The sequence below is a fragment of the Rhinolophus sinicus genome, chromosome 5 (genome assembly GCF_057876585.1).
Source record: "Rhinolophus sinicus isolate RSI-liver-muscle chromosome 5, RSI-T2T, whole genome shotgun sequence".
Lineage (NCBI taxonomy): Eukaryota > Metazoa > Chordata > Mammalia > Chiroptera > Rhinolophidae > Rhinolophus > Rhinolophus sinicus.
In genome coordinates this window covers 88,421,292-88,437,242 of record NC_142505.1, presented here as the reverse complement: position 1 = coordinate 88,437,242, position 15,951 = coordinate 88,421,292, and the positions used below count along the sequence as shown (strand labels likewise).

Below are 15,951 nucleotides of genomic sequence, written 5' to 3'. Positions count from 1 at the left end.
TGTTCCTGGTGTGCCCCTTGGGGGTTGTGTGTGCCCCCGTTGTAGCTGAACCTTGACTGCGGTTGGCATGTCAATAGGTGGTACTGACCTTCTCAATCTGGTTGATTGGTTGTGAGGATTGGCTGATTACAGTGGAGGAGCTGTTGTGCAGGGGCTGACCTTATAGAGCAGGATTCGCTTTAGCAGGTCTCTGATGCCTGCTGCGACTGCCTTTTGGGTGTGTTGTCTGTGGAGGTGGTTGGGTGGTGGTGCTCTGGTGTAGTCTGAAGCTGGCCACTGGCTGTGTTGATTCTGGGGCCTTTTGGGAGGGGCTCTGGTATAGGCCAAGGTCAGCTGCTGCCTGTGCCCTGTCCAGGGCCACTTGGTATGAGCTACAAAGTGTTCTGCAGATGTTGTCACTTATGCTGGGATTGGAGGTGCCTGGGAGAGGTTAACTTGCAAACTGAGGCCAGCTGTTGCTAGTGCCAGGCTTGGGGCTGCTCAGCCAGAGGTATAGGACATGCTGAGGCCAGATGCTACTTGTTGGGAGTTTGTGACCTTTGAGAGATTTTAGGAATGTCTGCAGCATGAACCAAGACAGGTCTTTTGTATGGAAAAGCCAGTGGAAGTGGCTTGAGTAGGCCCACAAGTTGGATGGAGCAAGGTCTCCAGGAATCACCAGGGCAGGGCATATGGTGTTTGCTAAGCTGATGGAGACTCAGCTATGGCGCCCTCCTGCACAAACAGGCCGGGTGACGGGAGGGCTCAAAAAAGAAACATGGCTTCTGTCAGCACTTTCTGTCTGGGAGTAAGCTGCCCTTGCCTTGCCCTTGCCTTGAAGCCAGACAGTTTAGTTCCCCTCCATATGTCCCTGGTGGCTTTCAGCTGCTGTCCCAGTGCTGGAGCTCAGAGTGAGTGAGTCGCGAGCAGAGTCCATGTGCAGCCCCTTTAAGAGCAGCGCCTGGGAGTGCAGCTGCTCTCCGGCTCACTCAGCCACAATCTCTGCTGGTTTTCACAGCCAGAAGTTGTGGGGACTTCTCTCCCCAGCACTGGAAGCCTGGGCTAGAGAGCTCAGTGTGGGGCTGGGACCCCTTGCTCCTGCGGAGGGTACAGCAGCTGAGATATCCCTCCTGATTTTTAACCACTACATGTAGGCATGAGACCAGCCCGTCTCACGTCTCAGCCCCTCCTACCAGTCTTGAGGTGGCTTCTTCTGTATGTGTTTAGTTGTAGGGCTTCAGTTCAGCTAGACTTCAGCTGATTCTCAATGATGGCTGTCCTGTAGTTGACTTGTAATTTTCATGTGATCGTGGAAGAAGGCTCGCACAGCATTTACCTACCTACCATCTTGACTGGAAGGCCCTCATAAAACATTTTTTAACAAACATCCCACAAATGGATATTCAACTGTGCTAACACTTAGATGAACTATATTTAAAATTTCTTTCAAGTTTTCCCCAAATATCTACACCTAAATCATAAGTTGCAATACGTATGCTAAAAACTGCTTGTAAGTAGCTAAACAATAATTAGCATAACTGGAACCAATCTGAAACAATATGGTTGAAAATAAAGAGTAACAAAATTACAAACATTTAGGTAATAAAAAAATCTAGGTAGGAAAATCTGTCTAAAGGATTCCTTCCCACCAACCTCCATATGTCCCTGGTAAGTCAACTGATTACTGTACAAATGTAGAGCTGTTTTTTGTAGGGGAGAACCAAACAATAACGAAAAGCAAATAAACACATTTATATGGGACGTGAATTAAAAGCTGCACTGCTTCTAACTCTCAAACAAGATACAAACATCTAACACAGTAGAATACACTCAAACTAGAGAATATAAATCAAGTCAGGTCATAATTACTTTCTTCATCATCTTCAAAATCGTATCTGGCGAAGCTGTTGGGTTCTGCTGCCCGTAGTGATCGCAACCAAGGGAAGTCAGAAATCATGGAATACGGAGCACCATCCACAACACCTGGAAGAGGAAGACAGGATAACAGAGCTCCGGGTGTAGAAGTAATGACAGGGCCCAAGAGGCGGTATTTTGTACCAAAATGTGCTTTCGTTCCTCAGGGCTGAAAACGCTCTGCACCAGGAGATGCACGTCCCAATTCTAGCTCTGCTGCTGCTCAGGCACCTGACCTTGCACATCCTCTGCTTTCATTAAGCCTCAGTTTCTCTCTATGTATATATGCAGAGGGTGCCAAAAAAAATGTATACACATTGTTAAGAAAGGAAAAAAACATATTAAAATTGGTAACCACTTTGAGCACCTCTTGTAATTGCAGAAGTCAAACGTGACTTGTAGTTATCTTTTGTTATAGGTATATATTATTACAATTTTAATAGCTTTTTTTCGTTTCTTAAAATGTGTACACAATTCTGTGGCACCCTCTGTATGTATAAAACAAAAAGGCTGAGACAGGTGCCCTCAAGTCACCTCCAATTCTCAAACTACAGCAACTTTCAATTTTCTTCTACTTTTTGTGTTTCAACACTGCCTCTGATTATTTTAGGGATGGTAAAGACATACGTAGGGAGAATAGGATTTCTCTGGTTCCTGCTCCCCACAGATATTCAAAATACCCATTATTTTGAAGATTCCTATCTTCCCTAAGACATGTCTCTCCATTTAGTCAGTTACAGCTACTTAGCTTTCCAACTACCTGTAAATGCTCACCTTCTAAAGTATAGATTTCTCTTCCCCAGGGGTATTTGGGGTACTTCTTTAAGTCATCTTCACTTCGTTTGGCTTCAGGGAAGAATTCGTACTTAATGAGCTCTCTGGTAGCAACAAGAAAAAATAAATAAAAATTATAAAACTGGAAAAAATGTTGGGGTGTGCAATAGAAAGGAACTGTCAAAACTGTGTCAGGCCTAGATTCTGACGAGCATCTCAAACTACACATAAGTACCTAACGGAAGAAGGGTATACTCAAACTAGAGAGTACATAGCCAGCAGGTCAAAATTACTTTCTTCACTACCTTCAAAATCCTATCAGGTAAAGAAAGAAGGCCCCTCTTTAATCAAATGTCTTGTGTGTACAAGGTGCTTAATATAATGTTTATATAACAAATGTATAAAAAGCCCAATTTCCTGATGATGTATAGCATTGCAGTTTTAAGGTCTTTAATTCACCTCTTTTCCATTCCCTAAGGGTAGAGGGATAAAGTCAAATGTACGTGTATAACCTTATCTTGGAATTTTTCTGTCTGAAAATAAAAAGTTACAAAAAACACATTTTTAGTTTTAAGTCCTCATTCCCTCAAGATTTTCACTTACGTTGTATTTCGTATGTTTCAGTGCCTGAAAAGCCCAGTGAAAACATTTAAAATAAAGAATAATTAGGATTTTTTTCTGGGAGCCCTTGCAACAGGAAATGACTGAAATGGCCTTACTTACTGATTGATGTTTGCTATCGTGTCCATCCAGCTGCGAATGCGCACCTTGTTCCGGACGTTGGGAGGGTTACTGAATTCATGGATAATGCAGATGTGATAGGGGTAGGGCCCGCTGAATAGCTTCTGCTCCAGTGTTAGTGTGTCCACCTGTGGGAGACATCACAGAGAGGGGTTTGGGCCAACGAAGAGAATGCCTTAGAAATCTGTCTCTGAGAGCTTGAATAATCTTCCCTGGGGATCTACGTTTTAAAATCATTGGCTGATTTGAAAATCAAATAGTCACATTCAGCCCTGAACACAGCTTGCCACACTGGAAGTAAGGTTTAGCAAACTCTTCTGTCTAGCAAGCTGAGAGACTGACATTTCACTGTTATATAAATGCCCACTAAATCGGAGAATCACAATCAGGTCACAGAGCCCAGGAGTCCGCTTCCAAGCATGTCTTTCATAGATTCAGACAGTGACTGCATCACAGACCTGCAGCTGCATAGTACCATATCCCCCGTTCAAACTAGACTACTGCCTATTCCAGCTCCTTGCCTCTTTGCAGCCGTTATTCACGTCACTCTCTTTTCACGGAATGCCCTCTGCCTAGCTCTACTTATGAAATCCCACTCTACCATCTTAAGGGTATTCACATCTAATCTATCTCTTTCTCGGAAAGACAAGCTTCTCAAGGGAAGGATGATGTGCTGTGTACTTTTCAGCCCCAGCACATCAGAGCCAATCAACAAACAATCTGTTGAAATGACTCTTTTGGGGCCAGGTGCCAACTGACTACAAAGGTTTAATATTTCCTTTAAACTTTCTTTTGCAGAGCCTTACATATAATGTTTACTTTTTATTTTGTTGTTTGAGAAATCATTGACATACATCATATATAAATTTAAGGCATATGGTATGTTGGTTTGGTTGACAAATACTGTGAAATGATTACCAGGTTCAGCTAACATCTATAATCATATAGGTGCAATGTTTACTCTTAATAATACTGAAAATAATAATAATAGCAGCTATCATGACCACTTACTATATGCCAGCAACTGTTCTAGCACTTCATATGTATTAATTTAACTATCACAATAACTGTACGATTTTATTCTTCTAATTTTATAGATGAAGAAACTAAGACACAGAAGTTAAGTCATCTGCTATAGGTCAGTGAACCAGAATTTGAATCAGGCAGTGTGAAATCATTCTTTGCACTTAACCATAAGCAACTTTGAATAAGTATGAACTCTTGCTGAATAACAATTGCTCTCATCACACAACTTGCTAAATACCCACAAAAATCTAGCAGAGAAGTATTAAGGAAGATTGGCAAAGTAGTCTATCTTGGTTAAAAGAATGTAAAGGATAACCACTATAGGTTGAGCAAATGAATAAATGTCAAAGTAGTCTATCTTGGTTAAAAGAATGTAAAGGATCACCACTATAGGTTGAGCAAATGAATAAATGTCAAGTCTGAAAATGTTGAAGACTAAGTAAACATGTCACTGCAATACGTGTGTCATCAGAAAGGGGCAGAGCTGGGTACCTGCTGCATTGGGCGTAGGTATATGATGCGGTTTCTCTCAGGAGGCATCCGTAGTATCTGGTCTAGTACCTGATCCATGTTCAGTTTCTTGCACTGTGCATAGTCAAACCGGTTTACAATTGGCGCATTCTCTACTTTTAAGTGTTTCAGTACCCTGCACCTGGTAGCTACGAAATGAAGACCACGGTAAGCTCTACAAATAATTTATGCAAAATCATTGAGCAATGTACAGCCTATTTGGAATCATCTTTAGAGGACGGACACCCACGTGTTTGGCCCAAACTTTCAGGGAAAAAAAATCTTTCATTTTAATTCAAATTTTTATTTTTTTGTATTTAGGCACTTGTTTTTTGTATTATAAAGGAATTTTAATATTTATTATTGTACTTTTAACTCATAAACATAAATAAAAGAATTAAAAACATTTATATATATATAATTAATAGATAAGGAATTAGTACTATCCAAGTATAACGCATCCTTATTTTCCCCTCACAAATTTGGGCCAAAAAGTGCGCACTATGCATGGGAAAATACAGTACTATGTATCTCAAATTTTCAAAGCTCACACAAAATAATATCCTATTTTTCAGAGACAAATATGTACATACGCAAATACATGAAAGATGGACTGGAAAGGATGTATGTTAAACACATGAGTATAGATGGTGGGAGCCGATGGGACTGGCAATGAGAGACAAATGGGACTAAAGAGAAAAGTGGGACTTGGACTAATGATAATGTGCCGTGAACTGAAGTTATGATTAATCACGTCAATCTAATCCAGAGCAGGTAAGCACTTAAGGCCCAGTCACCATTCGTCCCCAAAAACATTTACACACAAAACATATCGAGTATCACACAGTTAGCACATGGCAGAGACAGGATTCAAGCTGAGGTCTATCTGACTCCAAAGCCCATACACGTTGTTGTTCTGTCCTATCAGATCAGGGAGCAATGATCATTTGGAGGAAACGGGAGAAGATGCTATTTTAAAAGATGAACCAAGTCTCTGTACATGTTCCCTTGCAGATACTACGGGGTAATTATTTGAGAACCACAGAACGAGGACAAAATTATAAATAATCCAACATAAAGATTCCTTCAAAAAAATAATCTAGTCATGCTACTGAAGCATTTGTGAGTCCTTAGCTCTTTCAACTTGTTCACGATGCTCCTGTATGCCATGGGCCTAAATACATACCATGGATGAACATCATCTTGGGACAATCTTTTAGCACTAGATCTGTGATTCCACAGTTGGTCATAGTGACTCCAACGAGATTTTTGGATTTTAATACAAGGACCTACAAGGACAAAAATTTTTAAGTTAGAGATCTCTGTACCTTTTTTTTTTTATGCTTAAATGTTATGTTTTCACTGGCACAAATGACAAGCCACTGTTACCAATTTTTTTTCCTTACGGCAAAGAAACTATGTAAAGATGGAAATTTTAGTTCCTTTACGTTATTCAGGACCTTGGCTGGACTGAAAGGTATGAGGGTTTTTTCCTTCACCTGTACGTGGTCGTCCTCAATCACAGGATCACTGGTGCTGGTGGATTTATCTGCCGTCCGCTTCCGCTTCATGGCATGACGTGGCTTTGTTTTGGCAACCTCTAGAAAAAGCAAGAAAAAAAATGCAAATTTTAACCTTGCTTTCTTTCCTTCAAGAGAGCACATTCAATTCCATGTGTATAAACTCCATCAAGGCAACTCTCAAATCTGTGACTGGATTCCCACAGGAATCCAGTCAGACCCCTATTTCCCAATGACTGTTCCAAAGCAAGATCACCCTCCACTATACCTCAAGTATCTCTACATCAAACATAATATCCCTTGTTATCCCTGGGCCATTCCAACAACCTAATTAACATCCCAATCTCTAGTCACTCAACCCAACCTCAATACTATTGATGGATGAAACTCACCAATTTCCTGCTAAACAGCTTTAAATTATCAATGACTGCTTAATGAACTCATTTCAGTACCTGACTTTTGGAGCTATGCTTTAGCCCCGTCTGTCCTCAGTTTTATTCCATACCATATCCTAGTCATCTCCCACTGCCAAAGCCTTGGAAGCCATTAATCATTCTAGCTCCTTTTGCCCAGAACACCTTTCCTAACTTCACTTTTTGAAATGCTACGCATCCCTGAAAAGACCATCTCAAATGCCACCTGCTCTAACAAATCACTTGGATCCCCACACCTCGTATATGGCTTTCTAATTCCCTGTATACTTGTTCTGTTTCTCCATTTAAACTAAAAGCTCCTCGAAGGCAACAACACCATCTTATTTCATTTTTGTATCAATGTCAACCACCAGCAATGAGCTAAAATGAACATTTATTGAAATGAATGGCACTCAACATTCACTGAATGAATTGAATGAATGAATGAATGAATGCAGCAGAAATACATAAGTGGAATAACAATAATAGCAAATATTTACTGAGCGCTTACTGTGTATCAGGCACTTTTCTAAAGGTTTTACTTGTATTAAACTAATTTAATCATTCTAAAGGCCCTTCTGAGATAGATTTATTATTCTCCTTATTTTACAAGTTAGGAGACTGACACATGGGAAGGTAACACAGCTTCCAAAGGTGTAAGTGGTAGAACCAGGAGTCAGAACCAGGCAATCTGGTGCCAGTCACTACGCTAGAAAACCTGCCATCTTTTATCTGCCAAACCCTAGTCAGTAAGGCGCTAACTCACTTTTTAGTATTGTTCTGAAACATTACAGATTAATTATAAAAGCAAATATGACTTATATACAAGTTCTAAATTCATCTCTAAAACTTAAGCACATATATATTCTAAGACAAGACAGTAGAAGTCACTGTCCTCATTTTTCATAATCATTCTGTGGCAAAGCTTATATTGAATGAAATAAGATTGCCCTTCATGAATTAAATCCCGCTATACTGCTCTTCCCACTTGGTAATTCTCTAACTTCAAACATGAAAGATTACTAAGAAAGAGGGAAGAAAGATGCAAATACTGCAAATTCCCAAAGGTTGGGATTAGATGGGAACTCTAGAGATCTAGTCCAAGTACTTTTTTACACACCAGAACCTTTCCTCCACTATTTGAAGTCTTTGTGAAACCTTACTATGCAAAACAATAGAAATAGAAAGGAGCTGCTTCGGTTGAAGACTAAGAAAGAACCCAAGAGTTCTACTCATCAATATTCCTCCAAGGACTGGGAACCCAAGCAACACCCTGGAGTTCTGGAAAAACATGAAAACCATTGATCTAGGTAACGCACTGAAGGCCTCCCTTCACAGTATTCTCCTGAAGGAACTTTGTGCAGAATCTAGTATCTTCACTGACAAAGAATCTTCAAAAGGCAGCACATTTCACGTAACAGACAAAACGCACACACTCGTTACAACAAATAAAAAGGCCCTGGTTCCCTCTCCCCATTTCACAAAAATGAAAACAAACATACAAAAAAAGCAGGTCTGTTTCCATTCCTTTATGACAGAGTTCAAATAAGAATCTTCTACTTAGCATTCTCTTTATGATCCGATTTTCAAACCTTTCCCTTTGCTGGACTGCTCTCTGCCCCTTAATTCATCAGAATATGGGGTTCAAAGTTAAATTTCCTGCTCTCCAGAGGACCCAAATTGGCAGTTTATGTTTTCTAAGAAAAGTTATAAAACGAAGTCACACTTTACATTTCGATAACCTTAAAAACCAAGGACTTCCCAATGTAAAATGAAAACAAGAGTTCATCCTGTTTATTATTTTCTTCTGCCTCCCTCCTTGTTTAGGAACAATTAATCTTTCTAGGGACAATTCTTAGTGATTTCATATACCCGCCGGCATCAATATACCTCAAATGATGGTTCCTACCACTTACAATTAAAAGTTCACAATTACTGAGCCCCATACCATGTAGTAAGATATTGTGCTAGAAGCTGGGACTATAACGGCGAACAAGCAGACACTGACCCTGCCATTATGCAGCTCATAGTCTAGTAGAGAGACAGACAGCAAAACACGGAATTACAACATAGTGTGGTTAACATTAGAAGATGCTACAGAAACACAGAACAGAAGACCAATCTAGTCTTGGGTGTCAGGGAAGGAGGTTAGTATTTATGAGAACCATACCATATTAATCTTAAATGCTATTCTTTGACAATCCAACTAGTTATTTTTGTGATATTTATTTTATAAAGTATTATACAGTGACGATAAAAAGAACTTACAGGCATATATTCCCAAAAAAGGAATTCACAAGACGAATAACTATATTAGCTTCTAACATGGTTTTAACACAAGGCCATAAATTAAAAACTAATAAAAACCTCAGACGTTTTCTTTAAAGTGATTTTAAAAAATCCCTAACACTCAATGAAGTCTGTTCCTTTATTAGTTTGGACTTTTCTCCTCAAAATTTTTAAAGCAGGATGGTGAATAGATATTAAAAACATGCTAGATTAAAAATAACAAGTTGAAAGCCACCCAAATAACTTATTCTTCTTTCTAAAAGAGATCTGGAAAATATTAAAATCAGCACTTTGACACCTCTCCAGAAAAGTGGTCACTGAAAGTATATGGACTGTTTAATAAATATTAGGAAATAATTTACCTACTATAGACACATTAGCTACATACATTAGAAGTCTTCTCAAACTGAAAAGTAAAATTACAAGGTAATGGATGTAATACACCCAAAAAAGTAAAAAGCACTACATGAGATTAAAAAAAAAAAATTCTAGGGAACTATTTTACCTAAGAAAAAGTACTAGTCACGAAACAAGTCAGAAGGAAATAGAAAAGGGGATAGTAGAACACAAGGCAAAAAAGAAATCACAGCCCCTTATGGTTAATATGAAAGATCTATGTTAAAAACAAAAACAAAACAAAGCAAAATCCCCAAAACAGTAACCACCATAAAACTTTACCAAGAGACATAAGACAAACTGGAGACAAAATAGTCTCTAAATAGGAAGACTCAATGCTGCAAAAACGACAGTAATCTTTCCAGTTGATCAATGTAATAGAATTCCAAACAAAAACAAAGATTTGTTTTTAGAGCTTGACAAAGTTATTATAACATACAACTGTAAAAATAAATGATAAATGTATGACTAGCCAAGGACATTTTGACAAAGAATAATGAAAGAGGAAAGGGCACTGGAACAGAACACAATGCACATGGTAAAAGAGCATTTTAAAATAATGATATAAGAATGGATGTCAATAAATAGTATTGAGACAACTTGGTGACAATTTGAAATAAAAACAAAAAGATCAAGTTAATTAGCACAGATTAAAATAAGGAATTAAAATCAAATAAACAAATAAATAAAAGAATGAGAAGATATGAACAATTAACTGAACCAGGTGCAGGGAAGGCCTTCCACAGCATAGAAGTAAAGGAAAAAAATCGTAAAGGTAAACACATACACCTGACATTACAAACATGAAAAAAACCTACAACGAAAGGTGTCACAATGGGGAGTTTCTGTTTCATGGGTCCAGTTTCAGTTTGGGACGATGAAAAAGTTCAGATGGATGGTAGTAATGGTTGCTCGACAATGAGAAGATACTTAAAGCCACTGGAATGGACACTTCAAAATGTTTACAAATGGTAAATTTTAGGTTATGTATAAAAATTATCATAAAACATTTAAAATTCAAGCTAGAAAAAAGTATTTTCATCATACGTCAGGACTAGTATTTGCAAAACATAATGGACCTTTAAATAAAACTCGTAAGTTTATGCTACTACAATTAGCACATACTTAAGTTCTTGTATTTATCTTATGAAAGCTTATTTTTGTTTAACTCCACATGATTCGATCATCTATTAACATATAAAAAGTATGGACTCTGTTCTGGGGTCTGATTTTAAGATTTTAAAAGTGAGGGAGACTTGGATAAAGTTAAAATATATTATTATTCACTGACAGGTATACATGACTTACAGGCAGAAGAGATGACTTAAAAATAAGGTCAGATATATAAACAGAATTATGATTAAGAAATGTGTTCATCCCCACCCTACCCAATGCCTTGGCATACACATTATAATATTATTAATGAAATTTTATACACACACACACACACACACACACAATTTTTTTTTTTTTTTTCAGTATATCGTCACCAAAATAATTCTCAGCTAAGCTAGATACTTACCGGCTTATCTCCTGGCAAACCTAACTGGACGCAAAACTAGACTTCAGAAAAAATTACTAAGTACTGCAGAGGCAGATAGAGGGGGATCCCCATAGGACATGTTCCCCCCACCCCAGCAACTTCAGGCCCGTATCTTTTGGCTAAGGTTTAAAACTTCACTAACAGTTACGACTTCCCTAAGTGTGGGATGGGAGCAGAGTTTATCTATTGGGACTTACAACATGAGAATCAGCAGTGTAGTTAGGATCAATATACAGTTATATTTTTCTTAGAAACTTAACTTTCTGAGTTTTCCTGCGTCAGATATTTTCCATACCCTCCCCCCACCACTGCTGAAAATTAGCTCCAAATCTGTATGACCACAGAACCCCAACACCGAATTCAGTCTGCCAATCTGGCTTTACCTAAGAAAGCTTATGGAATGAGCTCATGCCCGTCTCCAGTCCTATCCTGCAGTTGCTAAGCCTGGCAGCATTGTCATACCTGACTCAGATACCAGCGGTACATGGGACAGTCTGCTCCTGGCCCTTGTTAGGGGCCTCCGAGGGTAGTCTTCATTAGACTGCACGTCACAGCTCTCAGGCTGGGAGCTCCCCCTCCTGTCCTCACCTGTAGCCCCAGAGCCACTCCCATTAGTCCTCTCATCATGTGCTGGGCCTGAAGACCCCCCTTGTGGCAGAGTCCTAAAGGAAAAGGCGGATCTCGTACCATCCGGGCCATTCACAACACAGGCTCGGCTGGTTGAAGGACGTTCCTCATCAGAACACCTGCTAGTTCTCCTTTGGGGTTCCTGGGGCCTGTGACAGCAGCATCTGGGGCAGACAGAACTCTCTGCATCTCCCTCCTCCATGGCCTCAGAGTCCTCTGACCCAGCGGGGGAGCAGACACACTGCCTGGACACATCCACTTCTGGAGGGCTAGGCTCGGAAGAGCCGCCGCTGGTCACCGTCCTTACAAAGGCAGGGCTTTGAGAAGCAGTGCTGTGTGAGCTGGAGTTTCCCACTGTGCTGGCGGTGGTGCTGCTGCAGCTGGGATAAACATCCTTGTTTTTTTTCTTTTCAGGAATATCCCTAGCTGCTTTCATATCGGCTTTGATCTGCTCACTGGTGACCTGACAGCCTTTCTCACAGCTGCTTTCCTCGAGGGGAAACTGCTTCGACTGGCCCATCTGATGGGAGTTGTACCTCTTTCGAAGTGGAGTCTTGCCTTTTCCACTTACTGCTTATAGAAAAAGAAGAATGGCCCGAGGAAAAGAAAAGGTTTCAGTACAAATTCTGGACAAAAGGCAAGAGTAAATCTGGAACAGGAAACAATGTACACCAGTTTTCCTAAGTATAATGGTGATCACATAACTCAGCTGCTCAAATTCTCTATGGCTCCCTAGTGCCTCCCGGGTTCACACACATTAGCTCAGCCTTCAAGGCTCACCAGAACCTAACTGCAAACTAACTTTCCATTCGCATCCCCTCTATATACATTCTACACCCCAGCCCAAACTTTTCTTTCACTATACACAGCCCTGCTTTACTCCCTTGGGGTCTCTGTTCTTACCAATCCTTCAGACTTGGGCCTCTGTCATCTCTTCTGCAGCCCCACCCCAAAACCACTGCAGTGCATCCCCTGTAACATTATTACACATTTCTGACCTGACTCTTCAATGAGGCTAGAGGTTCCCTAGTGAGAGATCATGACTTACTCATCTATGTATCTAACTTACTCATCTATGCACCTAACACAGTACCTGGGGCACAGTAAGGCTCAGCCAATATGTAAAGGAATCCTTAAACAAGTAAGGTTTTGTCTGGCTGACAGAAGATCTAGCTTCTAAATTCAGAAACTGAACTTTCTAGGAAACATTAGGTTAGTCAGCTGGTCATATTACTTTTCCTAAATTTTACTTTCCATAAAAGCTCCTTTCGACTACAATGTCAAGATATCTAAATTTTTGAGAAGAATAAAATAAGAACTGAGTAATTAGTCAACACTTAGTCAATTATTCCACTAAAGAACTGAGTTTTCCATATACGAAGTGTATAGTTCAGGTTCAGTGTAAAATGAGTACTGAACACTCAAATACATTAAGGAATAGGGTACCCAAGGAAAAATAAGTGGACAATTTTTAAAAACCCCATCCTTTGCTCAAAGTGGTAAGCATATGGTTCTGAGAAACATAAAGGAAGGAAAGACAAGGAGGAAGTATGAAGAGATACAGTTACAGTTTCTTTGTGAGGCAAAGGGCAGAAGGCTGTTGGCTAAATTTAAAGGGAGACACGGGATGGGAAGAGCTCCCTCCAGCCCCAGAATAGCCACTGACATTCACTGAGCACAGCTGGACAGGTTAGCCACTGGGGAATATCTGTCTTCACTACTCTAAATGACCAGGGGCCTTCCCTTACCCAAGGCGCAGGCCCCTTGCTAATCCCTGACCCTGATGCCACAACTTCCTAAAGCTATGGATTCACAATGCTCGTGTCTTCTCTTCCCTGAGCCCCAAATTGTACTACAGTTGCCCTCGACAACACCACCCAGACTCCCCTCTCCCTTGAGCTGTTGCCTTTCTCGTCTCCTGTCACATTTCGTAAGGAGATGTTAACTGCACCACACGCTGTGATAGGGACACATTATTATAAAAAGTCCAAGTGTGTCAGTTCTCATGACTCTAACAGGTCAGAGGAAGACACAATCTCTCACCTGACAATTCCCTGGACTGCACAGGCTCTCCGGTTTTTTCTTCACGCTCAGAGTAACGCCGAGCACCATTCTTAGGAATCCAGACTTCTTGGAGTTCTAGACTGTCTTCCTCATCATCACTCTCTGAATCATGAACAGTAATCGGCGTTGGTTTTACTACACGCTGAAGACCACTGGGTCCTAAAACAAAAAGCACAGACCTAACAGTTACTTTTTGCCTAAGAAAGACTTGCACTCAAAATGCTGTTTCCAGGGATCTAGGCTCAGAGGTGCTTTGGCTGTATGCAGCCTCCCTGATCACTCGTTTCAATGGAATACGGACATACTTGGATGAGTACTGTGAAAGCACTTTAACTCTAAAACTTCACATAAACATTAAGTATGATTAGTAAGCAAATTAAAATAGAAGATCATGTGGCATCCCCCTTCAGGACCTTCACTATTTGAAAAAGTCTCATAACTCATCCTAAAAATAATCAAAATAACAGTCATAATAATCACCAAAATAATAGGCTGTTTTTCCAATTTTGCAAATGTGCAAATGAAGGCAAAGGAAATGAGGACCTCAGACATCTACAGGACCAGTGAGAACTCTGCATTCTTTAACTGAGCACAGGTCTATCTCACTGGATGTAGTTCAGACACGTTCATAAAAGGCCATGTGCATGTTAGAGTCCAGTTATTTACTTATACTTATGTAAAACGTGTTATCTGCTTGGCAGTACACACTGTAAACCTTTAGCTTGTATGACCCAATTCTCGCTGAAGAATGACTGATATTTGTTCCATCAACAAAATGTAAGCTCCAAGGCACCTGGCCTGTCTTTTTCCTGTTAACACTGTACAATGCCTGGCACAGAGTGGGCACTCAGTAAGTATTTGTTGAGTAAGTGACTGCATCTGTAAGACACTTCAAACAAGGGTAGTTAAAGGTGTTTTCAATTCAAAGACAAGGTAGCCTTCTGACAGACTAGCGGGGAGATAACTTGAGCTCTAATTTCAGTTCTGCTCCTTGATCCTTGGCTGAGTGGTCCTGAACATATCATTCAAACTTTTGAGAGAATATTAAGTTTTGCCGCCCGGAAAATGCAGAATTTTATTAGGTCATTTTAAGGGCCTTGGACCAGAGACTAGATCTTGGTCTATTTACTAAACCAGGTTAACTTCTCCACTGCTCTTCCTCTCCACCAAAATGAAGGGAGGGCAAGCAGAATGTTTAATCAGGTCATTTATTTTTCCATCAACAAGCTAAGTGCTTTCTTTACACACGCACACACACACACAGGTGTGTGCTAATACAGACAGAGGAATTGTTGCTGCAGTTATAAAAAATCAAAACCAAACTTTAGTAAGATACATACAGCAAGGAGAACATCAATGTAATACAGGCCTCAGTAAGTAAAAGCATACAACACATCACTATCTGTGATGACAAGAAAGAGTCATTCAGTGTTTTAACGCCTTCATTAGAGTCAGGCCGTAGGTTTCAGAACCATGAATGCGGGAGGTAACATGATTACCTGCTTGTTCCTCGTCACCATCTACAGGAATAACTGCCTGACTGTGAGCTGGAGTCTCATGTCCACTCTCGGCCACCACCTCTCCATCTTCTTGCACCATGTCTTCCATCTCATTCAATGCTTAAACAAAAATAAACACCAAGTCAAACAGGAGAGCTCTACAATGAGCACAATGCTGGCAAACTGGGGCAACCCTGAGAAATGAACAGCCCTGTGATTACTACGCCCACTCTGGAAGACGAGCACTTAATCGTGCTTCGTTATATCAACATTAACAAGAAGTGTCCACTTCTTCTGTAGGCGACGAAATCACAGACAGGAAAGCATCACTTGTTGGAGAAAGTCCATCACTATATGATGAAAGCAAGGGCAGAGGCACACAGCTGAGAGAAAGCACCCAGTTCATTCCTGAAGGTATTACCAGGGATGGCTGTTATCAGGCAACTGCTTGTCTCTTGTCTCCTTCTAAGCTGTTTGCTTGGAGGGAGTGAGAGCCAGCTAAGGGAAGACCTTACAGTCACAAGCAATTAGCCTTGTAGTATCTGCTGACTAAACCAGGAAGTATTGGGCAGGCAAGCTCAAACTGTATGTACGTTTCTCTTCCTACTCTCTAGAGGCTGCGGTATCATTTTTGGCTAATGTGTGATAAGGATTAT

The 15,951-nt window shown here is 40.3% G+C and overlaps 1 protein-coding gene across 5 annotated transcripts in view; it reads right to left on the bottom strand.

Moving 5' to 3' along the window:
• The window catches only part of FBXO38 (F-box protein 38), a 46,771-nt gene that overhangs the window by 2,711 nt on the left and 28,109 nt on the right, over positions 1-15,951 (bottom strand). For 3 of the 5 annotated variants that reach the window (XM_019734360.3, XM_019734361.3, XM_074313735.2), the window contains 9 exons: positions 15,296-15,415; positions 13,776-13,955; positions 11,568-12,302; positions 6,444-6,544; positions 6,131-6,233; positions 4,927-5,093; positions 3,391-3,536; positions 2,668-2,771; positions 1,849-1,962 (listed from right to left, as the gene is read on the bottom strand). In XM_019734360.3, coding sequence (XP_019589919.1) covers positions 1,849-1,962; positions 2,668-2,771; positions 3,391-3,536; positions 4,927-5,093; positions 6,131-6,233; positions 6,444-6,544; positions 11,568-12,302; positions 13,776-13,955; positions 15,296-15,415 — 1,770 coding nt within the window. The remainder of the gene's footprint in view (positions 1-1,848; positions 1,963-2,667; positions 2,772-3,390; positions 3,537-4,926; positions 5,094-6,130; positions 6,234-6,443; positions 6,545-11,567; positions 12,303-13,775; positions 13,956-15,295; positions 15,416-15,951) is intronic. The other 2 variants (XM_019734362.3, XM_019734363.3) reach the window with 2 other exon arrangements.